Source organism: Lemur catta, chromosome 1, assembly GCF_020740605.2.
Source record: "Lemur catta isolate mLemCat1 chromosome 1, mLemCat1.pri, whole genome shotgun sequence".
Classification (NCBI taxonomy): Eukaryota; Metazoa; Chordata; class Mammalia; order Primates; family Lemuridae; genus Lemur; species Lemur catta.
This window is the reverse complement of record NC_059128.1, coordinates 44,219,245-44,245,699: the sequence shown is the minus strand read 5'-3', so window position 1 is coordinate 44,245,699 and position 26,455 is coordinate 44,219,245. Positions and strand designations below refer to the sequence as shown.

Below are 26,455 nucleotides of genomic sequence, written 5' to 3'. Positions count from 1 at the left end.
TAGTCGCTCTGAAAAGTTCCTCAGCTCTAGTGAAAGCTCACAAGCTGCGAAGCTATAAGCAACAAACTAATTTTTATAAGTGTGACTTGGACGTAGGACAGGTTGCTTCCTCATAACTTAAAAACACAGTTTTGCGTGTTACTCCTAAAACTAACATGTAAGATATTTTGCTGAAGCAGTAGGTATTTTGGACATTAGGTGCAGATAGAATGATGTCTTTGCACACATTGTTATGCCCCAGGTTCTAAATGCCACCTGCAAATAATACACTTGAGAGATGTAACTGCTGATTTATTGAACCTGTGAGCCACCTCACATGCACTGTGGTCTTTGCTATTTGTAACAGAATAAGGTTATTCCATACCTGCCAACAGCTTTTTAATGTCAACTGTTGTCATTCCAAGTGAAAGGCATGGGGGAGAGAGACAGGAAGCAGAATTGACATGGATAAGAAAACATGTCTCTTGTGATAGACTAGTACTCAAAAGGGCTTCATTTAAAATGCCACATACACTACAACAGTCGCTCTGACTTCTACCCTTACCCACATTTAGTGCTTATAAAGAGTGCTTTGCATTGGTGGATAGGAAAACTGGGGAAAAAGTAAGCTTTGAGGTATAACCTTAAAAGATACAGACGTTTCTATTTTTCTAAGAACTTGAGAAAGTGTTATAATAGGGTTAGAATGACAATTAGACAATTTTATTGACAGAAAATAAGCTGCTGCCATTTATTTTGTGAAGTAAATTGAGCATACTAATCACACAAAAAGATAACAATTACAACAGGTATACTTGCCTAATTGAGAGTAAGGTGCAGATTGTGTCTCAAAATTGCATCCTATAAAGAGATACTACACATCAAAGCTATGAAACAACAACCAGGTTGATAAAAATCATTTGTATACACTTAAAAAGCACCAGCTGAATACAGTCATCAGAGGCCTGATTCATGAAAAAATGAAGCCCTTTTGATAGTTAGTTTACTTTGCTGGGTAAAAATTGCTTCTCTGCTTTTTCAAAATGAAAAGCGCATCTTTTTACCATTTCATAAATCCTCCTCCAGTGGATTCTAAAATCTGCAGCTTAAGTTTTCATCATCATTCCCAGTTCAATCTTTTCCTCTAAAGTTTCCAGATTAAGAAAGCTGACTTTTAAAACTGAGAAAAATTTACCCAATGGAAACGGAGAAATCACTGGATCGTGATAAAACTCTGTGTTGCTGTCGTATGCACTTCTAACTCTGGTTGTGCGGAAAGGTCTTTGCTGTGACTTGAGCCCAACATAAAGCAAACATATATAACTAAATGCGTAATGTAATCAGATGTTAATAAATACACCTGATAATCATTAAGAATGCCAATCTGAATGTAGTAAAATTACCCCTCTCCGTCTTAGATTGTTTTACTACCTCAATCCTTCTCACCTGAGGGAAAGTGTGTGGGCTCGAGATAATTGGAATCACCTGTGGAACTTTTTCTCCCTTCCCTAAGGTCTACGTGCCCCAGGAGAAGCCGCACGGGGTGGAGGAAGGCAGGCTGCCTAGCCTTAAAAAGTTCAAAGCTGTGTGATCTACAATTTCCAGTGGCGTTGGGGACTGATTTAGAAAATGTGGTTTTGACAAGCACTAAGGGATAAAGAAAAAAATCATTTATTTTTTTTTCAATTTAGTAAGGGCCTCATATGCTAATTTCTAAAACACATGAAGGATAACGCACTGACTCAAAAGAATTTTGCAAGAATTAAACAAAGCAACTTACTATAAAAAGGGACTGGGGTAAAATCAAAATTTAAAGATTATGACCTTACTTGTGGTTAGTTTATTTAGTAGTTTGCTTTGAATTCACATGCAAAAGAAACAGTTTCTGCCAACTCGTGGCTGATTTTTATGTTTAATTTCTATGGGTTGTCACTTGAATTTCTATCTGTAGGTTAAAGCACAGTGAATGTGGAACACCCAGAGTTTTAAAACTGACTCTCACATCCAGCTTTTCAAAGAAATTTGTAGAATCTGAATAGGGCTTTTACAATTTTTAAATGAATCATGCCTCTTGCAAATTCTTTTTCAAAACAAATATTCTGAGATCTTTTTACACTACTTTAAACACACTGTCATATATTTAAGATTCAACGATACAACTAGAACAATGCTGTTAAATACACTCATCAAATATTCCAAAACCCACATTTCATTTTATTCTTGAGACAATATACATTACAAAGACTATAACAGTATTTCAGTACATTAGACACAAGTGAAAAGAGTTTCATAACAAAGCATGTTGGAAAGCTAGTGCACAGAAAAACAATAAGAAACATAAAAGCACAAAGAAAAATGTCATTTTAAAGAGAGCTTGAAGTCCCTGCATCCTTTTTGCACTGTCATGCTGTGGCCTTCTTCATTCCAGGATATGGGATGAGCAAAAAGAATAAAATAAAAAGCAAAAGAAACCTCAGGAAATGTGAAATGTGCATCATGTGTATCCATGATTACAATATAGTCCTGAAGAGATCAAATAGGTCTGCATCTTAGATATTTTAGGATTTTAATTTTCTAGACAGGGTTCACTGCAAAGTTAGCACAAGTTTAGCTTCCTTGAAGTCAGCTGTAAGCCCTGTCACAACAGGCTTGGCTTGGAAAACTTCCAGGAGGCCAGACTTTCTGATTGCTTGGATCTTTGGGCATTAGGAGTTAAGGTTTCTAATTCAGCTAGCAGTGGTCCCTCCCCTTTGCTAGAAAAACACTCAGCCATGAGCCCGACTGTCCTACCAGTGAGCACAGGCTCTTGCAGAAAATGCTTTTACTTTCTGCTCTCTGGTTTGCCTGCTTTGTAGAATAGGATATATTCTGCTGTTGGTATGTTTTTACTTTTAGTTTGTCAATAAAGATCTCTTGAGTCTATGTTTAATCAGACCACTCCAGGCTGGATGCACTGATCCAGTCTCCCAGACACAGCTGGTTTCCTGGATACAGAAGGGTTGCAAACCTCCAAATTACTGCCATGGCCTCCACCCAGCCAGTGCCTGTGCCGTGCTGTGCCACTGCATGTGATGACAGAGCGAATTATCCACGGTGGTACCAGCTTGTGCAAAAAGAACAACTTCACTCATCACTTTCCAATGCCCTTATACATAGACCACAGCTCCATGGTTGCTCCTTTCACCACACAAACAGGAATGCCACAGAGCTCCATCATCCAAATGCCCCTCGTACTGGAAGCGGGCCACAGACACAGAGACCAGCTCATCCCCTGCACCACAGCACATGAACAGCGAGAACAAAACACGCATTTCAAAGCTGCCTTCAAGGCACAGAGATCAAGAGGAAAGGTCTGAGGAGCTCAGCTCACCCGGTGCATTGAGAGACTGCAAAGAGGAATGCAAGCTCAGCTGGTGGGGTGAGGATCGGAAATCAAAGTAGGATCTCCCCGGGAAGCTGGGTTGTAGATTAAGGGTGGAGGAGAAAGGACTCATTCTACGAAGCGGCAATCTTTCCGAAGGCACTGGAAAAGGGAGGGTCTGTTCTTCTGAATCTGTGTCTAAATGTAAGATCAATGCAAACTAGAGATCAGAAATCTGCTACCTGCTGGTGCACGGTTCCCCAAGACCTGCCTTAACAATGCATTTATACAAAGCCTCATCTTTCCACAGGGTGCCACATACAGGCATCTACAACACCGATGTGCCTGGGGGCTGGGAGGGAATTCTCAGCAGGTCAGGACCCAAGACCAGAGGATACCGCCAACATCACAGGCAACTGTTTTCATTTCTCCCCAATTTTTAGGGGTAGGAAAATTATTTTGAAAGGTTTCCTTTTAATTAAATGAAATATTTTTAGAGTTGGATTTAGTAACTTTAGAGGTCAATTTTACCCATGATGGCCAAGAGGAAATTAATATTTTACTCCTTTCAGCTATCCTGGATGTTACTACCTATTCAACAATGGCCTCTTACAGGGTTTCTATGTAGGAGATGATGATTTTTACAAACTGTTCCTGATGCATTTCTAGGTGTATGACATGATTTTCTCTAAGGGCACATTCAAGGCTTGATCTTTCAATAGGAGAGGAAGAATGTGGCCCAAGACAGGGCTGAAGAAATCCTCAGGGAGAGAGCCTTACCTTTGTTTCTGAATAATGATTAGACTCTAGGGACATCATTTGGCCATCTTTGGTTTTCTAACAGTCGGACAGTGGGCAGTGGTGAGGTGCATTGGTAACAAAGTGTCTTTGTTTCTTTTCAGATAGTCAGGTCTGCTATGAAGACCATTATTATATCAGAGTAAGGAATTATCAATTACTTAGTCTGGTTTTACAAAAGGGCTTGTGAATGAGTTTCTCTAAATTACTAAAATCACTCCTTTTCCTTTTGTCAAACAATACTTGGCTCTATGCAGTGGTGTAGTCCGGTTGGAGATGGATATTTCCTCCATTGAAGCCTTTTAGAAACTCAGTTTTATAGTAATAATTTAGGAAATACAGATGGCAGGAAGGTAATATTCCATATCCAAAACCACCAAGGAAATTTCATTTCATTGAAAAAATACTTTTGGTGGCCTGAGGTGTTCCTGTGAATACATTTCTGGTTTAATTCTGTTAGCAGCTCTTCTTTGTTGAGCACACCCTTCTATCAAAATGCCACTCTGTGCACATTCAAGCAAAAATAACTGGAGTGTGTGTGTGCAGAATAGGATTCTATTTGAAGAGCTCAGAACAGGGGCAGTGGCAAGTTTTAATCTAATACTGCCAAGAGTCAGCCTCATTTTCATTCTGAACTTATAATATTGATGTTAGCTTTTCAGGCTTTAGATTTTGTCAGTGGGGGAAGATTTTTTTTTTTTTTTTAAAGGAAAGTACAAACCCTATCTCAGAGAAAGGAATTGCTATTCATGGAGTTAAGACTTTGTGTTCCCAAGAATACTATATTCCAATTTTCTTTCTTTTTATTTATTTATTTATCTATCTATCTATCTATTTATTTATTTATTTATTTTGAGAGAGGATCTTGCTCTGTTGCCCCGGTTAGAGTGCAGTGGCATTATCATAGCTCACTGCAACCTCAAACTCCTGGGCTAGATCCATCCTCCTGCCTCAGCCTCCCGAGTAGCTGGGACTATAGGCATTAGCCACCATGCCCGGCTAATTTTTCTATTTTTTGTGGAGATGGGGGTCTCACTACATTGCCCAGGCTGGTCTTGAACTCCTGGCCTCAAGTGATCCTCCCACCTTGGCCTCCCAGAGTGCTAAGATTACAGGCATGAGCCACTGTCCCTGGCCCAAGTTTTCTTGTACCTAAACTTCATATGGTTTGGATGGCTTGATATGGTATGATCATTTCTTTGTTCAGATATAATAAATCAAAAATTATGTTATCATCTTAAGGAGAAATTAGCCCTTTAGTGTAATGAAAGATTTGAAATACAATAACACAGTGCCCCTACAAACTGACATGGGCTTATTGTAGGGAGAGAAGGCATTTACAACTATATTTATGTAAGTAAAAGATTTTTTGTTAACAAGAATTTGCTTGGAAATGCATTTTTCACCAAGCGTGACAATTCATTATATTGAAGATACGTGTTACTTTAAAAGTTAAGGGACAGGACATGTATGTTAAGATGAATTTCAGAGTATTGAACCCCCAGGCAATGATCTGAACACCAGTGAAGAATGTGTACTGGGTACAGACCTTGCAGAGTGTATCCAGTCCCACCACGAGTCGTACTCACCTTTTCTATTCTCAGCACCAAGGAGAACTTAGAGTTGGTGATGGCACCTCTTGGTGAGGTGGGGATTGAGGGTAGCTATGGCTATTCATGGGATTAAGAACTTGACCCTAAAGTGGTTATTGTTTTTCCTGTCTTTTCATGTGGATCCATGGTGTATTGATGACCCAAGTTCCCTTGACTCCTCTCTCCCTTGAACTACACCCTTTACTCAGGCAAGCTTATCTCATATACATGTTATTGAACCATTCCATTTTTGGTTTTGAGGGTTTTTTTTTCCCCCACCTACGTCCTCCCATCCCTACCAGCTGGGCTCTTACCGCATTTTCTCTAGGCAGCTCCTAAAAAGAAAAAAAAAAAACAAAAAAACAAAAAACAAAAAAAACATTCCTACCTTGCCACGAGAACTTTCCAAATGAATTACGAGAGAGAGAGAGACAGAGAACACTTTCCACCTGATCCCAGCCCAAATAAACAAGCAATTCTCCCTTTATTCCCTTCCCCATGGGCACACAGTGGTCAGTTGCCTATAAGTTATCTATGCCATTTCATATTATCTTAGATTTCAGGAGTCTTAAAGGGAAGACACTTATCTGAATAACATCAGAGAAGCAATCATCAAGCTTCCCTTTGAAGTCCCCTGGGGACTTCCAGGCAGCTCCCTCCAGTTTGTAGCTCTTGCTTATATTGGTCTGGACGTACCTCGTTAGGAACTCTTCTCACCCACTGTAGCATCACTTTCTGGGGCCACAGGGAACAGATCACTAGTTCTTCAAGTATTTGAGTACAGTCAACAATCCATTTTAAATCTTCCCTTTTCTGAGCTAAATAGAGTTTATTTCTGACCATTTCTCTATGTATAGATTTCAAATCCTTCACTGTCCTGGTCATGCCCCTCTGTGCATGTTCAAAGGCATGAGTCAAAAACAATATGACAATATTGAGAACAGTATTGCCAGTCCCTGGTTTAACCAAATCATACTTAACTCACATGGAATGTACACAAAACTACGCAAGTGTGTGTTCTGTGTTTACTCATGGGATGCAGGAAGGATGTACATACCATTTCCTCATCTCCCCTTTAAAATACAACTATTGAGATATGGAGAAGGCTTCTCAGCCATTAATGTTCTATTAGTCGAGACAAGGAGGAATGAGGTTATCATTTTTTTCTTTAGAATAAATGATACAAAGCTATTGTTTAGGTCGCAGCTAATACTCACGATGATGATAATTATTAATGTTTAACTTATAGATCACTAGAGAAAGACAAGTAGCTCCTTAAGAGATTTTTAATACCTCATCATGTTTCATCATATGCACTGGTCCTGTCTGGTAGAAGAGCTTTGCTGAGTGAAACCAGCTTAGCAGGAAAGAGCAACGGAAAATAGTATGTCAGTGGCTGAAGGTGCTAACTCCAGGCATAACTATGACTCTAGGATAGGACTGTGTTTATAACAGAAATGTGTCAAGACATGTTTTCTGTCAACTCTGTCAACAACCCTTATTTTCCTCTTGCTCTTTCCTGGACTTCTTTCCCTTCCCACCTGGGATTGGCTGGATTCTGGAGCTGGGGTTTAGATAGTGGCAGAGGTCTCTTCTTGAGAAAAGCAATCAAGAATTTCCAAAGTAAAGACGGGCTGGGGACCGTCTGTATTATTGACTAGCTTTTGGGTTCAAGGAGAAAAAAAGAATATTTAGGTGGTGTACTCCTACTGGGCCACCATATATTTCTTTAAATTTTTCATTAACTAACAATAATTGAACACCTATTGTGTGCCAGACATCGTATTAAAATTGAGCAGTTGGGAAACACAAAGTTGGCAGGAGAGCTGACCATAAGAAAAATAATAATTTAGAGAAAATCTGTGTCATACATTATTGATTGGTTTTTATATTTCTCGGGGTGGAATTTCTTGATTGATTCCATATATAGAGTACTAAAGATTTTTGTGTATGTTGCAGAATATTTTGAAAATGCAAAGTACAGTCTTTGAGGTGTTATTTTTGGAATTCAAGGAGGAAAAGTAAACTGATAGTGGGGTTCCTTATGACAGTGTATACCAATCCTGCTTCCTTTGTGTCATGCTAGAAGTCCTGGTTGTCCTCCTGTCTGGTTGTGAACAGATTCCTAACTTAAGCAGCCCTTGAGCCCTGGTCCAACAAGATGGGTGTATTTTAGAGTACAAGAAAGCCAGATATGTCACTAAGAATTGCAGGAGCAGCGTAAAAGATGAATTTCACTTCAACTAGAAACCAGCTGTAAAATAATCTGCTTTTTTGGGGAAGATTTTAAAAGAGACAAAGAAATGATGAGGAAGGAGGCTGAATTTCCTTAAATGATCTAATAAGCAGCCAAAGTCATAATTATGCTCGACTGGTACGTAATTTATAACAAAAGGTGGTATTTTAAGCTTTCTTAAGTGTGGCATTAATTGCAGTTAAGAAATGAGAAACAAATGTTTTGAAAACCTCCTTTTAAAAGAATGAAACAGCCCTTGCCACCCTAGGATGGCTGCATACTTCATGACCAAGCCCTCCTCTCCAATTTAGATTCCCATGGCATTATTTGTAAGGAACTATCATCAGAAAAACTGAAAATTCCTATATTTTAAAGAGATACACGAAGATTCTAAAGAACTAACCTGTTCCCTAGAGTGTCAACTGCAGAGCACACTCCGCAGAACCAAAAACAGGGCTCTGGATCCAATTCAGCCCTATAGAAAAATTCCAGAAATTCCCTGGGATATCATGTATAGTGTCAAAATTAAAAGGAACAGAGAATCTCTCTTTCCTGGTCTCTGAAACCTATCATTATGCCTCTCACCTTGGATTTTGTAAATTTGGTCAGGTATGATTTACCTACCTTGAGGATTTCATCCTGGAAATGTATATTCTTCTAATTATTTTTGGAGAGGCCAAGATATTCTGGGTCGGGAAAAGCAAAGTACAGGCATGGAAAAAACATCCGCAGTGGATCAAATACTTTTCCTTATAGGATCCTTTATCAACTATTTTCTATTAGTGTTGAATTTTCAGTATCATAGGCAAAAGGTTAAGACCCTTGGAGGAGGCAGGGGACATCTAATGCCACTTCCATAGCATTTTGTGAAGCAGCTTGCAACAGTAATTTTGAAGAGAAAAGCCACAAAAGTACTAATTGTAAAGAACTTAGAGGTCATCTGTTCTAAGTTCACAGTGTTAGAGATAAGCAAATTGAAGTCCAGAGAGGATAAGGGACACTACCAGCTATCACTACCAGCCGTGGAGGGATAGGATAGAGACTTAGAATCAATTCCTGGTGGTGGATAAAATTTGGGGGTGACAAGGCTACTGCTGCTCTTTGTGACCTGGAAATGTACAAAAGATAAGGGTTGTGCCACAGGCTTGGGGGCACACTCAGTGTCCTCAGGGGTGACCAAGTTTTGTGCAGATGACCTAATTCACCCACAAACCCTGAACTCTATTGAGGATGAATCTTTTCTCCTCTAAATAGGGTAGTTCAGGGGACTATGGTGGTTAGGGACTGTCCCCCTTTGGAAGTTTGGCCTCAGGGGTAGGTGGGCTGAGTTGTTCCCTGTAGTTGTTCTTCTGAGAGGTTCTTTTTCTGTCAGAAGGTTACAACTTCTCTGAGGGTCTCAGTGATTCAGGGTTTAAAAGTGCAGTGCTTATGCTAGACTAAAATCCCTATAAAATATCTGCAGAGAGACTCTGGACAGATGCATCTGAGGCCATTTGGCATTCAGACAAATGGAAGCGTAAGTCTGTATTCTGCCTGCACCATGAAATATTTTCTGGGTGGTGTCCTTTGATGCCTGGAAGAAGGAGCTACCACACTGGAAGGGGCAGTGGGATGCTGGGAGGCTAATGAAGGAAAAAGAGATTTTAATCCTTATGAATAACACTGTCTATGCCCACTTTTTAGAAAGCAATTTCTAAGATGTAATTTCAAGAATCCCACCCCATTTATTGTCATTAGATAAAATAATCCTGAACAATGTTGGGTAGATGGCTACCAGGACCTTCAACTTAGGAGGCTTGAGAGCTCCACGGAGCCCAAGCAGGGCTCCGAGTGCTAGACGTCATTTGGTAGTGGCTTTCAAGGGCCTCAAGGATGTGGCTCTGACTTTCCCTTTCTTTCCCAGGCAGCAACATGTCACCACTGGTGACATCCACTGGTAGCAATTGGGGAAGGGGCTGTCTACATGAGCTGCTCACCTGGGGTGAGAGGGAGCTGGAGGAAACCCAGAGACACGGAAAAGGACATAGGATATGAGGAGGGACTTGAATATTATGGTGGAAATGAGAGCCACTTGCACATCCCCTTCTTAAAGCAGGAGTGTTATTCTTTTCGACAACACTCTGACATGACTCTTTGAAAATACTACAGTCTTATTTCTGGCTGGGGTTTCTGGCTGAGCACATGAGACAGCTACACAGGCTGCATCATTCTGACAGGATGTTTCCAGACACCTAGCAGACAGACTTGGGATGGTTTTCCTTCTCTTTCTCCCCTTTGGGTCGAGTGCAAAGAGCACTTTTCTAACGTTGGCACCACAGCAGATGGTGCTGGGCACGGAAGGCTCGACGTCCTGGGTCTGACATGTTACTTAAGATCTCAGAAGCTCAGTTTTCCACATGTAAAGCAGGATGATAATAATAATAACACTTATAGAGTGTGGTAGACAGGACAATGGCCTGTCCAAAAATGCCCACATCCTAATCCCCAGAACTGGTGAATAAGCTGCCTTACATGGCAAAAGGGATTTTGCAGACGTGGTTAAATGAAGGATCTTGAGATGAAGAGAGTCCCCCGGATTATCCGAGCGGGCCCAAGGCAATCACAAGGGTCCTTATAAGAGGAAGGCAGGAAGGGACAGTCAGAAAGAGCCTGGAAGATGCTATGCTGCTGGCTTTTCAGACAGAGGAAGGGGTCGTAAGTCAAGGAATGTAGGTGGCTTCTAGAAGCTGGAAAAGGCAAGAAAACAAATTCTCACCTGAAAGAACACAGTCCTGCTGACACTTTACTTTTAGTCCAGTGAAACCCATTGAAGATTCTGATCTTGAGAACTGTAAGGTGACAAATTTGTGTTGTTTTAAGCCACAAAGTTTGTGATAATTTGTTATAGAAGCAGTAGAAAATGAATACATAGGAGAAATCTAGAATGTGAGAATGGTGCAGCAACGGAACAGGGGAGAGGTTCAGACATCAGCCCTGGGCAAAGAGGTGGAGTCTGTATAACTGTTCTAGGGTGAACAGAGAAAAAAAAAAAATCTCTGTTTTTTTTTTTTCTGTAGGCCATTCTAGTGAGACATGGAATGGGCAGTTTTTACATAATTTCTCCACTGGATTTTAGTATCCTAGAAATATTTCCTGGCTTTCATGTTGCTGTTAGTTTCCACAGAATCTTGATGAACAATGAAGAAAGTTCTTAGCAGTTTGACACAAGTGAAGTAGGATTTATATTATATATATGAGAAATATCATATTAGGTTTTTGACTTATTTCATATTGTGATTCCATAAAACCCTCTAAGATATACCCAATACCACAGAGGAATTCCAAGGATTCCAGAGAATATACTGACTTTTACATGTTTTAGAGGGAAATCTTTCTAAAATGTATTATATACTTTCTGACATTCTTTTTTTCTTTTTAGTTGGCAGCTTTCATCTTCGAGATTTCTGACTTTCTTAATCAGAATATTTGCCATGAACGCTCTCTTTTGAATTTTTTTTGGGGGATCTTTTCTTAGTGTTTCCTGTTACCTTCCTTGTTCAATGCTGCCAAGAGCCTCAATTCACTTCTATAACAATTCCTCTATTCTCTCTTCTGATGCTTTTAGTCTGCTGTGGTCTTAGCAAAAGGGTCAGTGAGCTCAGTGGAATTGTGCGTAAACTAAGAGTAAATGAGAACTGAGTAAGACCAATGGTTCTGCTCTGAGGACAGTACAGGAGCTTCTACACCTGGACACTGTGTGTGTGTGCATGTGTATGTGTGTTCTTGCCAATCAGAGGTCATTGTTCTTACTTCCTGGTTTTAAGATGGTAATCTGGATTGTAGAGTGGATATCTTAGTTCTAGAGAGGTGATCTGAGTAAGGTGCCATGCAGTTTAGGAAGGAGGAGTATAGCCTGTAAGTTCTAGGGCAGGGTCTGTGCCCAGCCTGGTACCTGACATACTTGATGAGGTATTCAATTAATGTTTTGAATGACTAAGTTTTCCTTTCTGTGGTCTGCTCAAGGCAGATTTCTGAAGTTTTTGCCTCACATACAGTTACTCCATGTCTGGATCTCAACCTTTCTCCCTTCTCTGGGACATCTCCCCACACCTCACCCCCACCCCCCGCCCCACCCCACCTTTAGATCATGTTCATTTTCCTTGCAATACGCTGTAACTTATTGCATGCAGTTATTAGATGTAAAACAATCAGAACATTACTTCTATGAAAATATAAATTTAAAAAACTGTTTTAGAAATATTTTTGTTTTTAGAAAAGGCTGCTCTTTAGTCAAAATTAAACTCTAAAAAGTAGAATTAAGGTGATATAATAAATTAGAGTGGTTCATACATTCCTGGTGTAAAGATCTATTTGGAAAGCAATTTGGAAACATAGATCATAGGCCTTAAATAGGTTCATCCTCTTTGGTCCAATTTCACTTCTAGGAATCTGTCCAAGGAAAAGAATCTTTTTGCACGAAGATCTGTGTTATAGAGTGTTTTCTATGTAGAGGTTGCAGCTCTCCATGTTCTGATTCCCCTGAGGGACGGTGGGCAGTAGCTCCATCTCTGCTGGGAAGTCTGCCTGAGGCAAGCCTGGCTCTGACACGGCTGAGGGCAAAGGACCTTCTTTTTCAGCCAGTTAATATTCTCAGTATGTTATTTGAAACCCAAGAATATTACCCTTTGCTCTATTTCATGTTCTTTCCAGATTAAAAATAAAAAGGCACGGTCTGTTTAGATAGAAAGAGGGAAACTAGAGAAAAATAAACAGAACATTCCCTATTCTGTTCCTCTCAGCCTTGTCTGATTTTTTTTTTTTTTTTACAGTATAGTCTGTCTCACACACACAGCATGAGCCTCAGAACTCCATGGATTAAGAAAGCCTTGTTACAGAAGGTTTTCAACAGATAATCTTTTGCAGATAGTTTCAAAGACTGTGGCATAGCTATGACAGCTATTAAATGAATTACTTTAAAGAAAACAGAACCAAGTTTTGGGACCTTATTTCATTAAAATTCTTCATTGATTACTGTTGTATTTCTTAAGTTAGGGTAGTTTAGATCTGTGAGTGGCCTTTTTTGATGGGTGTCATAGATATATCCCCAGGAACTTGCTTTCAGGAAACTAACCAAACTTGAACTCATATAATAATGCATTTTCCTTTCCTTTCCTTCTCTCTCTCCCTTTTTCTTTTTTTTTTTTTAGAGATGGGGTCTTGCTGTGTTGCCCATGCTCGTCTTTGGCCTCCTGAGTAGCTGGGACTACAGTCACGTGCCACTCACACCTCGGTCCTTTTCTTTTCTCTTAATAACATATTCTTTATAATTTCCACTGAATTAAATTGTTTTTCATTATTTTCCTGACCAATTCTCCTATAAAAATTATAACTTTCTGCTGATCCTCTCCCCTTTTTTCACAGTGTTTATCATGATTTTAAGTATGTAACTATTTACATGTTTATTTCTCTAAGGCCTGTCTAGCCTGTAAACTCCAGGACAGCAGGGGTCACATCTGTTTCACACTCTATACCCACGGTGTAGCACACAGTGGACACCTATCAAGCACTGCCCAATAAATGATAGATAAATTTGCTTTTGAGAAAAAAACACTCAGAATTCATAATAATGTATAGTCATTTGACCTTCCCTGTTACCTTTAGTATAGTGATTAGTGATTTAAACCTCAGACTAAATGCATGTTAGATTTGCAAGTTAGATCTGCTATCACATATGAAATTGTACCACTCTGTGTTATAGATTTTTTGTTTTGAACTTTGGAAAGGAGTTAACTCTTGCTAAGAAGAATATGAAATATTTTTAAAAGCCAAAACAAACCACCCCACCACCCCCAATACCAGCAAGAAAAAAGTATCTCTAAAGCAAACCTTTCCAGGAACTGTAGGAAACAAGATTAATAAAGTGTAAGTGCAGTGAATGTATCAAAACTGTTAATAGCATTTTTCTCACTGATTTCTAAAAAACAAAAAAAAGATATAATTATTTAATTCTATAGGCTTTCTCTATCATTACAAATTGATCAAAGCTTTTTTTTTTTAAAGTAAACTATTCACTATATTTTTTGTTGCTCTCTAAATCTTCTCTCACTGTTTGAATGAATTAGAATGAGGGAGAAACAAATAGAACAAACCAAAGTTATGGAGAAAGTATGTGTGTGAACTTTATTTCATCATGAGAAAATCACTTCTGTGCAGTAACAGAGAATACTGATATCTACATGATGATAGGTTTTCTTTGTATTCATATACATACCTTATATTTGTACACAATATATAAAATTCATGGAGGAAATTAATTTCTACAGTACAGTTTCTTTGTTGGAAGAGAACTTGTTCCGTTTGTTTCATCTAGAAAATGACCCCCAGTTCTGTGACTGTGGTACCAAGGATCGCAGTTCCAATCCTGTAATTTATTAAATTAGACACCATAATCTTGTGAACATTAAAAGAAACTGAGAAACTACATCCTCCTGCAGGATGAAACGAGAGACATAAGTGCTCAGGCTGCTATGCTAATAACTGAGTTTAGCAGAATAGTATGATTCCCACGATGTATTATGAATAGAAATAGTTTTCCCGCAGGTCTGATGACACGTGTTAGTAACATTGCTGCAATTTCTCTCTGCTCTGCTGGCATGCACTTCACTCTTCAGTCAGCCCACCTGTACACACATGGGAAATGAGGCCATCACCAGCAAAGGCCTTCTGCCTTGCATCTAGGAAGAGTTCTTGGAGGGCTTTAGCATTTAGCACGGTATTTTGGGAAAAGTGGCAACTGCTCTCAAACTGATAGGTCATCCCAGAGAGAAGTTGCTAAAATGATGATTCTGGGGGAAGTTCTAACTACCAACCACATCACTGTACTCTACGTGGGAACAGGTCATGTGGGCAACATGACCTAGAGAACAAATCCTTCTCTTCGATTAGCACCACTCACACACTTACAACTGCTCCCCAAAGCTCTGTTTTCACAGCTAGGGGCCTCTCACCCTGGCTGTGGGATTCGAAGTTGTGCTTGATTTTAACCATGTGAACCATTTTCAGGGTGACTGGCATATGCTGAGGTTTGTGGGAAGTAGGAAAAACCGCCAACAACAGTGCTTTTAGCTAACATCTTGAACTTAAACAGAATCAACATAATTCGTTTTGCAGAGGGAAATTATGGAAAATGCCATGGGGGGGGTGACTTTTATGATTAAAATGACACCCCAAGCTCTCAAAATGCTTTGGCACCAGCCACAAATACCTCTTGGCAGGTTTAATTTTTCATGTGTTGCACTTGCTTTTCAAATGAAAATGTTAAAAGCCTCAGAGGTTATACTTGGCCATCCAATTCAAGCCTTGCTTCTGAGATGGATTACTTGTGTTTGATGACCAAGATATTTAAAGTATAGCCAAGAAGCAAAAGTTTTGTAGAGATTAACCTTGTACGGCGGCCCCAGGCAGCCTAACTCAGACTAGAGGGACTGGCAAAGATGAAAATGGCAGGTAATGCAGAGTTGCTGGTCTCTTCCTGTTTGGTGCCCACAGGAAGTCTCAGTCCTGGTGCCAACGGCTGGGCTTTGGGCATGAAATGGAGGTGGCCAAGCTGGCTGAGCCAGGAGTGGCTAATAGGCCCTCTGGGAACAGCTCTAGCACCCCACGCCCATTTGAAACACATTCGGTCATAAAAATCCACAGCTGGAAAGAATCTAGGTCCCACCTCAGGAACAAGCAAGCACCACAGAGTAATTTAGAACCATCTGGGCAACAAGGGCACATGATGTGTATTAGTAGAGAATGGGAGCCTGTTCTAGAGCCTAGACACATTCGTCTCACACACCGGGGCACATTCAGGCCTTCACTTTTCAGCTTCTTCAACTGCAGCTTATTTAGAGCGTTATCAAAGGAAGCCGACGGCCCAAGCCATTTGAACTGCCGATGTGGAATCTTTGGTTTGCTCACATCCACATACCACAGGCTCTCTAAAGGCCGGAGAGGAAGAGCGGCTCTATGCAGAATGCAGAGCAAGTCATGGAAAGACTTCAGGAATGTGGGAAGTGGTGGGGTTACCTCCAGGCTTGCCAGCCATTTTAGACGCCGCGCAGTTCTCGCTCTGAGGGATACTGCTGAAGGGCCTTACCCTCGGACGTCTGGAGGACCAGGGTCTTGCTGTACGGGCTGACTCCTGTTTTGTTGAAGGCCTTGACTCGAGCGTTGTATGTGCTGTTGAAGTGAAGCCCGTCCACAGTGCACATTGTCTCCTTCCCCACATACACTTCCTGAGGGGCAGCAAATAAGAGGACGTCACTTATCATGAGGCCCTGTGAGGGGTGGGGGAGGCAGCATTGCTGAGTGGTTAGGAGCAAGAGCTTTGACATCAGTCTGATCTGGATTTGAATCCTGCAAGATACTGGGCCACTTAATTTACCTTTTTTTAGCCTCAGTTTCCTAATATGTAAAATGGGGATAACAATGCCCACCTTATGAGGTTGGTGTGAAGATTACATGAACAGATTGAATAGCATAGTGCCTTGTATTTAGCACGGGCCCAGCAGCTTGCTGGATGGTAGTTATTAGTAGATAGGGCTTCAAAAGTTAAAACTGGGTGCTTATGGTTAGGATTATGCTTATTAATATTAACTTGGCACTTATACAGTATATTATGCCTACCGAGCTCTTTATGCACCAGTGTGGTTTGTAAAAAATGTTTGGAAAAAAATGAGAGTGGTCTCTATGCTGTATTTATAACTTCTCTGATACCTTCAGGAACTGTCACACAGACTAAACTCAAAGCCATAGGAGTACAGGTTTTCATTACAGTACAGGGTGGGGAGGGATGGGGAAGGGAGGAAGAATGACATTTCAAAGACTTAAAATAAATCCTGGCATAATGCATCTTTAGCATAGGTTAGGCATTTTGCCTCCCTCTTCTGCTGTACACTTTGCAAAATTATGCTGGTGTCATGAGTAAAAATAATGTGCATTTAAAGCTCAGCTTTAAAATGACAACTCGCCAGTGGGTTACTAAGAAGACTGGGGTCTTGGATTGCCCATCAGTTCATTACTACTGCAGTGGTAACAAAAATCCCCTCTCATTTAGTGCTTCTCAAACTTTAAGAGCACACGAATCACGTGAAGATCTTGTTAAAATGCACTTTCTGATCCAGTAGGTTTCTGGGTAAGGAGCTGAGATTTTGTATTTTTAACAACTTCCCAGGTGAAGCCAATGCTGGTTGGAGGTGAGACCATACTTTGAGTAGCAAGGCAAGGAAAACCTGCAGGGCACACAGGTGCAAGTAGACCCTTGGGCTGGGACCTTTGTAGAGCGGTCTTACGTTCTCACAGTAGCCTGTGGAATAAGAGATGGGAGAGCCCTGGGTTGACTGGAAGGGATCCATCTTTAATGTTACTGGGGCGCAAGGGGGAAGGTGGTGCCAGATGGTGCTAAGATTCTGAGTCTGATATCTAAGCAAGGACAACTGGGGTACAGAAGAGACAGAAGAGCTCAGTTTTGAAAGAAAATGATGGGTTTGTTTTGATTCATGTTCAGTTTAAGGCAGTTTCAGGAGGTAGAAGTGGAAATGTTTAGGCCACAGGCGGAAATCTGGGCCTGGCTCTCAGAGGGAGGTCTGGGTGAGGGATGGACTGCGGGGTCAGCACTCATGTGGTGGGAAGGCAGGAGAAGCATGGGACCTCAGAATGGGAAGAGAAGGGGCCATGTTCAGGCACCTTCGCGACTGCTGGCAGGTAGCAACTGGGAGGAAGAAGTCGGGGAAACCATGAAAATTACTTCCTAGGAAAAAAATAACAAAGGGAAAAGAAAGGTACTAAAACAAGAACCGTGGGTTGCAGAAAAGGCAAAGAGATGAGAAACTGACAGATAGACAGGATTTTTTTACACACAAGTGCACACACCCACATACATACACACAGTGCAAAAGACATGAATTGAAATGGAACCTGAGACCCTTATCTTGGAAAGGAAGAAACTTGGTTCTGTCATGCCAGTAAATCAACATATATGTAAATAAGGCTTCTGTATCAAGAGAGAGAACCTTTGTCCTGGAGAATTATAGAAGACATGGTCCTGCTCTCAAGTATTTAAACCTAGTGGAAGATCAAAAACACATTCAAGAACAGGAGGTCTTGACAGGCTTTGCTCTCAAAAGCTGGTCGCCCAGGTTTGGCTATTGATGGCCAGAAGGTAGCCTCATTCTCAGGGGCCTGGGGTTCTCTGTAGACAGGGGGCTGCATCTTCATCAGTGCAAGGATTGGCCTCAGTACCCAGAAGGTTCTGGCATCAGAGCTCACAGTCAAGATGGGGCTAAAGGGAGAGGCTAGAAGAGAATGGGGCTGTGTGTGTGACAGAAGCAGTCACGCAGGGACAGGCAGCCACACACGAATCATCACCATGGCCATGTCTTACCAAAAGGCTAGGCTGGCCTACTTTTAGAAGGGATCGTGAACTTCTCAGTGGGGTTAGGGACCCCTTGCTTTGAAGAGCTAATAATCTGCTGGCACCAGTTCTGTCTAATGAAAAGCTGAGAAAAAAACCGTAGAACCGGGGAAACGTTTGCTAGAAAATCTTCTTAGAATAGGGAAGCTACAACAGGAGAGCATGCTGATTAAGAGGAATGCCAATCAAAGACATTAGAAGCTGTGGGTTCAGAAATAAATCTTAGACAATGGTTAACTGTATTATTAGCAATAAACAATAATGGTAATAATAATAATTGCTAATAGTGCAGGGTTACTATGTTCTAGGCAACATGCTAAGAATTTCAGACAGATTATTTAATGGACTCTTAGCAACAAGGCATGATACATGCTAATGTTGTCATCCAACTCTTTGACAAATGAGGACCTGAAGGCTCAAAGAGGTGAGAAATAGGCACAAGTCACACAACTCCGTGGAGGAGACCAGATTTGAATGTAGGCAGTCTGCCTCCAGAACCTGCAGCACTGCATGTATTGTCTCTTAAAAAGGACAGAACAGTTTTGGAGACTCCTCCCTCCATCTTTGATGGTACAGGGAGAAAGCAGGCCTCAGCTGAAGGGCAGGCAGGCCCTGCCAGGATGGCCTGTCCCCAGGAGAGATGGGGAAGCCAGGCCTGAGACTCGCTGGCAGGTCCTATGAGGGATGCCTTTTGGTTTTGGTTAACAAGTAGAAGGTTCTCTACTGACCCGGAACTGACCACCATTGCCGTCATCCAGCTCCAGAATGTATCCTTCGGCGGGCACCGTGGACAGGGGTGGCTGTTTCCAGGACAGTGTAGCGCTGTTGTTGTGGGTGCAACATTCCTCCAGCTGTAGGATGGGTGTTGCTAGGACTGGAGAGGAAGCTAAACAGACATTAGTGTAACCCTGGCTTCTGCTGAGTTGCAAATATTTCCATGTCTTTGAATGACAAACGTGCCCTTGACAAACACATGGTCGGAAGTAGCCTGCCTGGAGTGCACGGGGGACCTGGACTGGAGTGGGACTGGCTCCTGAACTGCTGTGATGCCTTTTTCTAAGCTCACAGTGGCACTTTCCACACTAACCGTGGCAGTGGAAGGGAGACAGGCACATTCACAGAACTGCTCTGTTCTCGCCTCCCTGAGGACAGGAGACATCATCCCCAAGAGAAACGTTTGCCCCGCCCACTAAAGCCTATTTAACTCCTAATGCGGTCGAAGCTGTGCTAATAATTATATCATAAAATTTATTCTGAGATTTAAAACCCAGTTTATAAGCTAGAGATGACCTCTTCTGAGATATAGCTCTGAAACCACTATATTTCTAATATTCTATCATTTTTTTCAACCAGTGATTCTACTCTACATCTTGTACACATAAGTAGCTATAGCAGTGGATTTTTGAAAATTTGGTAACAAGTGATACAAAGTGTTCTCTCAGTTTCAAAACTTCTGAGGAACCTGACATCACTGTCCCAAGGCAGCTGCACCTTGAAAACAGCAGCAGGCCGAGCGTACTCTTCCTCCAGAACACCCGACTCTGAGCCTGGGAATGGATGGGGGGCAGGCCGGGCTGGGACAAGGAGGCTCAAGGTGTCCTCATGGCCCCGCGAGAATCTGTTGTGGTGTTATCAGTCCCAATAACCCCTCCCCACATTTTATATTGAAACTCTTTTGTATTACTTACAATTGCAAATTTGTTGAGACTTCAGACACACAGACATAGAATGATCCCAGTTCCTAACATACAAACTCAATATATGTAGCTGGGAACAATGTTTTTACCAACTGTTTAAAAAAAATTTTTTTAGCACCAAAACATTGATTTTTTTTATTATTATTATTTTTGTACTTCAATAACAGGAGAGAACTGCTTGGACCACGTCCAGGGACATTTAGATGAACACATGTTAACTGTGGAACACCTGGTGTGCTGTACCAAAATTGGACTCTGTGTCTCCTGCACTGAATTAAATCTGCACCTTTTCAGTCACCTCAACCAGGAAGAGGTTTAACTTAACAGCAGTTGAGGAAACTGGTTCTATGGTGGATAACCCAGAAAACAAAAACAGTGACTATAATGTAAGAGCTATGAAGGTGAAGCAGGTCAATTCTCTCATACTTAAGAAAAGACTATGAGACATTACGATAAAACCGTGTCTGAGCTATGAAATCAAATATTAATATAATTGAATCAAAATTTCTGACTAGTTAATTGGAGGTGATCAGTTTAGGAAGTGAAATCATATTTTAAGTTTCACTGATACAGGGTTTGGATGGAATCTTGGAGAACAAGGGCTACTGCAGCCTCACAGGTTCCAGAACATCTGGATTTGGAGGAAGGGAGATAAATTCAATGCCTTGTTCAGTAAGGAAACCACAGACCTGGACGGAAAGAGAAGGAGACAGGAGACATCACTCCTCCTCCTGATTCTCATGAGCATCTGCACATGAACAGGCATCACCCTGGAGCTGTAACTGGAGGGTCAACTTTAAGTCATTTTAGGTATTAGGGACTTACTCTGTTGTTTCAAATTTGTTTTCCTGATAAAAATAATACATTTTTAACATTTACTGTGGAAGCAAAACATGGCAAACCATTCTTCAAAGGGCTTCTAGAAACATGAGTGATATTCCCTGGGATATCTGTTCTTAACTGTCCTTATTAGCTAGAGCCTCCCATTAAAACAATTCTTTGGATTCTCTTATTTCATTAGCTCCACAATAGTCTTTCTTTTTCCCTTTGCTCATGATTCAGGCAAGTCTACATTTCAGCAATTACAAAATCAAAGAATAAGATCACAAGATAGTTTCAACTTAAATCATACAAATGCTCACAATGTCTCTGATAAGAAAGTCAAATTTCCTGTGTAGACACAGGTATAATTAAAAGATTAACTGAAATACATGATGTCATGTGTAATTAAAACATTAGAACTTCATTTATGAGTCCTTAGTAGATACACTTCAAAAGACCAAAAGGATAAAAAAAAAGAGGCTAACTTCTCAATAATCTTCAGATCTTAATATTGTCCCAGATTTAAACAAACAAGCAAGTGAACAAAAAACCAGGAGGGGTGGGGAGAGAAAAAAAGAGAGAACTAACCCAGAGATATCTGCATGTGTCTACATCTATTCCTCAATGTTCTGAGAATTATTTTTTCTTTCTCCTCATTTACCCCCAAATGATGTTGCATATAAAAAGTAAAATGTGACAAAATTGCAGCCTCATTAGCAGAGACTTAGCCTGACATTTTAGAAAAATAGATTTTTATAGTGGGTGTATTATGTTATCCTATCTCACTTTATTAGGTATAGAATAAATGGTCTACTAGAAATCTAAAGTACTTTCAAATTAATTGACCTTTTATGATTTGGAAATGGAAAGCATTACAGTTCCTGGACTGAAGTCTAAGAAAGAGCATTTTATTTTATTGAAACTCCTGTCCTTGGGGCTGCCACAGCTATTGGATCTTTACACTCTCAGGATCATTCTGGGACATCTTTTGATGTTTCCTTAAGAACTAGTTTCACTGACCCAATCAGAATTCTAGCATGTAGCATTGTTGTAGCCTGTAAAATCAAGCTTGATGCTGAAAATTCTCCTTTTGATACAAGCAGGCAGCTGTTCTTATTCACTGCCTTGAAGAGGTCTGGTGGAGCTATGGTTCAAAATTAAATTTTGCAACAATGGCTTCTTACACCAACATATCCAAATGTCTTCCATTTTTAAAGCCACTCTATTCCAAATTCTCTCTCACACTTTCCTTATTTGTTTAATTTTTTTTCTGTAATTTTTCAAATGGTGAACACTCGCAACCATCCAGAATTCCTCTGTGCAAGTACATGGGACTGCGGGGAGGACAGGCAGGAAAGGAAGCTGGGCTCCCAGCCTCAGCAGGGAACACGAATCCTAGGTGATGCGTTTGGAGCGCTTACTGCATGCCAGACAGTGTGGTGACAGGTTTATGTGGATTAACTCATTTAATGTGCACAAAAACCCCACAAGGAAGGCACTGTTATTATCTCTATCTTGCACATGAGAAACTGAAACACAGAAAGGTTTCATGGCTAGTAAGTGGCAGAGCTGGGATCTGAAACCAAACAGGCTGAGGCTAAGGGGCCTTGGCCTTGCGTTCTACTGCCTCTCCAGTCCCATGTTTAGCAATAGTATACTGGGGGAATGTCTCCACGCCTCATTCTCAAAGTTTCTTTCTGTTTCTTACAATGTGAATGAGAAACATTCCCAAGAATTGCTGGTAGATATTAATGAAATATTTCACCTTCAGTGCTATGGTAGTTGGGAATGCAATTTTACTGAGTTATCTCTGAAGGCTCATTTGTAGGCTGTCATTCCTCTTTATGGTGGCTAAACAATACAAGTGGCATCTGAGGAATGTTTAGACTTTAGTGGAATTACAAGCCATTTCTGGAAAGCTGTCACTGGTACACTGTTATGGATACATGTGAATGCATGTTGTGAGGACATGCATTTCAGGTTCCCAAACTATCAAGCATGAATAGATTACATGGCAAGTGTGTATGCCCATCCCATCCCTGCCAACCCTCTGGCAGCTTTTCCCTATAATTTATAGGAGAGTCTGTTCAGATCACACTGTCCTTGCCCTGTGACCTTGGTGCATACTCAGGGCTCTTATATTCAACATGAGTCATTAAAGCTAAATGTGGCTGGGAGCTGTGGCTCATGCCTGTAGTCCTAGCTACTCGGAGGCTCAGGCTTGGGGGATCGCTTGAGCCTAGGAATTCGAGGCTGCAGTGAGCTATGATCATGTCACTGGACTCCAGCCTGGGTGACAGAGCTAGACTCTGTCTCTTAAAAAAAAAAAATGCATCCTTTGGGGAGTAGAGGCACTTACTGGGATTAACAGCCAATGGTCTATGTGCTAAAAAGGCTTGGTAGAATGTTAGGTCACTGTTTAGTCCTGGTTCAGAATGAAAACACTGGCATTTCATTTCAGCACCATAACTTATGAATCTTAGGATACTTTGTGTACTTAGACAATTCTGGTGTAGTATTTTTTTTGGAGGATGTAGGTATCTGAAATCTATTCTTAACCAATCAGTAGACCCCTTGGAAGACTAGGAAAAGACTCTTAAAATTTCCTTCCCATGACCTGGGAAAGAGTTGAGCATAACAACTTAAAATTAAGGAAAAAAATGTTTTTATTACTCTCTAATAAAAATAAAAGACAAAACTTAATATGTTGTTTTCTACAAAAGTCTGAAAGATCAAACCCCAATAGCTGGAAAGAGGGTGAGATGGTTTTCTAATCAAAATACAACCAGAAAACATGTCATTACAATTTGGGCATATTTGAATGAAGAAAATACCAGTGTTTTCTAGATAGATCTTAGTCGTTTGGGAAAAATGTGCAATCAGACAGAACAGACCAGCTAAATCCTTAGCTAATAAGAATAACTTTAGGCAGTGCACTCTTGCTGAACAGTAGCTAGCCTGACTGGAAATGTGTAAAAACCAATAGCAGCTCTACCTTCTTTGGTATCAACAAAAACAAAGGCATCTGTGATGAGATTTCAAAACCAGAGTGATGCTAAAATTCTGAGTCAAGAAGTAAAGAGATATTTTAGTTATCATTTTGAGTCATAATTTTAAATGCATACTTTCAAAGTATTTTAACTTCTAACTGTAATCCACTTAGCACAATTAGAAAACACATATTGAATTACATGTATTGTTAGTTTCACAATGGCCCAATTACTTTAACACCACTCCAAATGCTACTTAATTGTAGCCATTTGCATGTCGATTTTCAGGGCCAGTTTCTTGAGATATTTTTACTGACAAGTTGTGAAAGTGCAGTTTATTAAGAAGATCTTTAAAAAATGAAAAGACTCACACTACATTGGTAACAGCTGTGGATATGTTAACAGATTTTACAGAGACCAGTAGAAGTCTTAACTACAACAAATCAAGTTCTATTATGTCATGACCTTTGTCTTTTTCTTTCCATCACAAGCATTTGACAGATAAAAATTATTCAGATTCTAAAAAGGACCGGGCTCGCACTGAATTAATGAAACTCAAAGAACACAAAGCAAAGCATATAAATGAACTAGGCAGAGTGATAATAACCAGAAGTAAATTAAATTACCTGTTAAAAAGAAAAGGAAAATGGAATACTATAACCCAGTACTATACCAAATGGGCTATTATATTAACTTCATAAATAATCGTTCTGGCTTTTGTCTGGTTCCAGGTGAGTTTTGGCTGTGAGAGTGTTCCGCATTTTGGCCTTCAGAGTACTTGGCATTCTCTGTTGTGTGTGCAGACTTGAATGGACTGGACAAACGGCCTTGTCCACTCTGACTTTTGTGTGCCCAGTGACAGTGCTTTAGAAATGTGGTCTGTGATGCAGAGCACGTGAACCTGCAGTTCCCACACCCGAGGACGGCCCGTTCACTCCAACACAATCTCCACCCTCCTGCCAACTGGCCTGGCTTCCACCTTGGGAAGATGGCCTTGACTAGGAAGGCAGCAAATGGGGGTGTTGACAGCTGATTAGAGTGTTTGAAAGCCCTGAGGCTTTTACCCTCTAACTGCCCCCTCCTCCTGCTCCTCACCAAGGCTAATTGGGTTGGTGCCTTTTTTCCTCTTTTACCAAAAGCCTTTATATTCCTCTTTTGTGACATATTTTTTCCTCCAAGCTACATGTGACATACCTTTCAGTGATTTTATCTCATTGAAAGAATTAGGGACAGAGAGAGGCTGATCCAGGGGAATTTGAATGTATCTGGGGCACTCTATTTTACTAGGGATGGGTTTATTTTAGAGGCTACCATGCTGGTATTAAAGAAAAAATTTTAAACAGCAAGAAAAAGTTGCCACAACAAAAAATTAGATTTATTCGGTTTAAGAGACGAACTCAATTATTCCTTGAAGAAGCTGCTTAGAAATGGCACTAGCTTAGAAATGGTGCTGCTTAGAAATGGCACTAGCTTTACAGCATAAACTGGAAGTTGTGAGAGTGGGTTCTGGAGCCCCTCTCCCTAGGTTTGAATCCTGGTCCCGCCACTCACTAGCTGTGTGAGCTCAGGCAAGAAACTCAGTCATCCTGTGCCTCAGTTTCTTCAGCTAACTACTAGGGCTGCGAGAATAAAATGAATTAATACATGTAAAACACATAGGAGAATGTCTGGTTCGGTTAGCTACATGCTAATTATGCTCAATAAATGCTAAACATTTTTGTTACTGTTAACAAAGCATATTTATTTATAATATATACACTGCTTCAAAAATTAATGAAGGCATCTTCCCAAAGCAATACATATTAAATAACAAAGAAAGAGAAAATTGAAAATGAAAGAGCAAAAATCCATTAAAAGGATGAGAGAAGTATATGTACCGAGTATAGGGGTGAATTTATCTGCACTATGTGAGCCTTAAGTGGATAGCCCTAAACTTGCTGGGTTATATGATTCTCTTTGTCTCATAAAAGGAAGGTAGATTTTTCTTAAGAAACAAAATGTCTAAAGCACTGAATGCTAAGAGTCATTTATTACACGGATGCTTACATTGGGAGTTGTGAAGAGCAAATAATCAATTTCTTCGGTTTTTAAAAAAGATCAGAAAATGGCAAAATTAGATGGAGAACAGATTAGTGGTTTTCAAAGATTTGGGGTGATGGAGGGGAGGGGTAGGACTGTATAGGGAGATGTTCGTGTTGAAGGAATAGATCTGTATGCTGATTGCAGTGGTGCTTATATGAGTCTGCACATGTGATAAAATGGCATAGAACTACACATACAACTGTACCAATAACAACTTTCTGGTTTTGATATTATGTTGTAGCTACGCAAGATGTAACCACCGAGAGAAACTGGGTGAAGGGTAGCCAGGACCTCTCCTTACTATTTTTTCAATTTCCTGTGAATCTATATTTCAAAACAAAAAGTTAAAAGAAATATTCTTCAAATGGATATTGCACAGCCATAAAAGTTTTGTTGCATGGTTGGCTTGAGTTGTTATTTTCCTTTGAAAGAGTTATTTTGTCTAAAATACTTCAAGTCCTTG

At 40.5% G+C, this 26,455-nt stretch overlaps 1 protein-coding gene across 10 annotated transcripts in view; it reads right to left on the bottom strand.

The window, feature by feature from the left end:
- TRIM9 (tripartite motif containing 9) overlaps window positions 1-26,455 on the bottom strand; it is a 106,848-nt gene that overhangs the window by 7,242 nt on the left and 73,151 nt on the right. For 3 of the 10 annotated variants that reach the window (XM_045567281.1, XM_045567308.1, XM_045567317.1), the window contains exons 6-7: window positions 19,130-19,287; window positions 16,086-16,224 (exon numbers count right to left, since the gene is read on the bottom strand). In XM_045567281.1, coding sequence (XP_045423237.1) covers window positions 16,086-16,224; window positions 19,130-19,287 — 297 coding nt within the window. Of the gene's footprint in view, window positions 1-364; window positions 389-798; window positions 841-3,349; window positions 3,539-14,099; window positions 14,626-16,015; window positions 16,225-19,129; window positions 19,288-26,455 lie in introns of those variants that run through there. The other 7 variants (XM_045567290.1, XM_045567299.1, XM_045567352.1 and 4 more) reach the window with 6 other exon arrangements.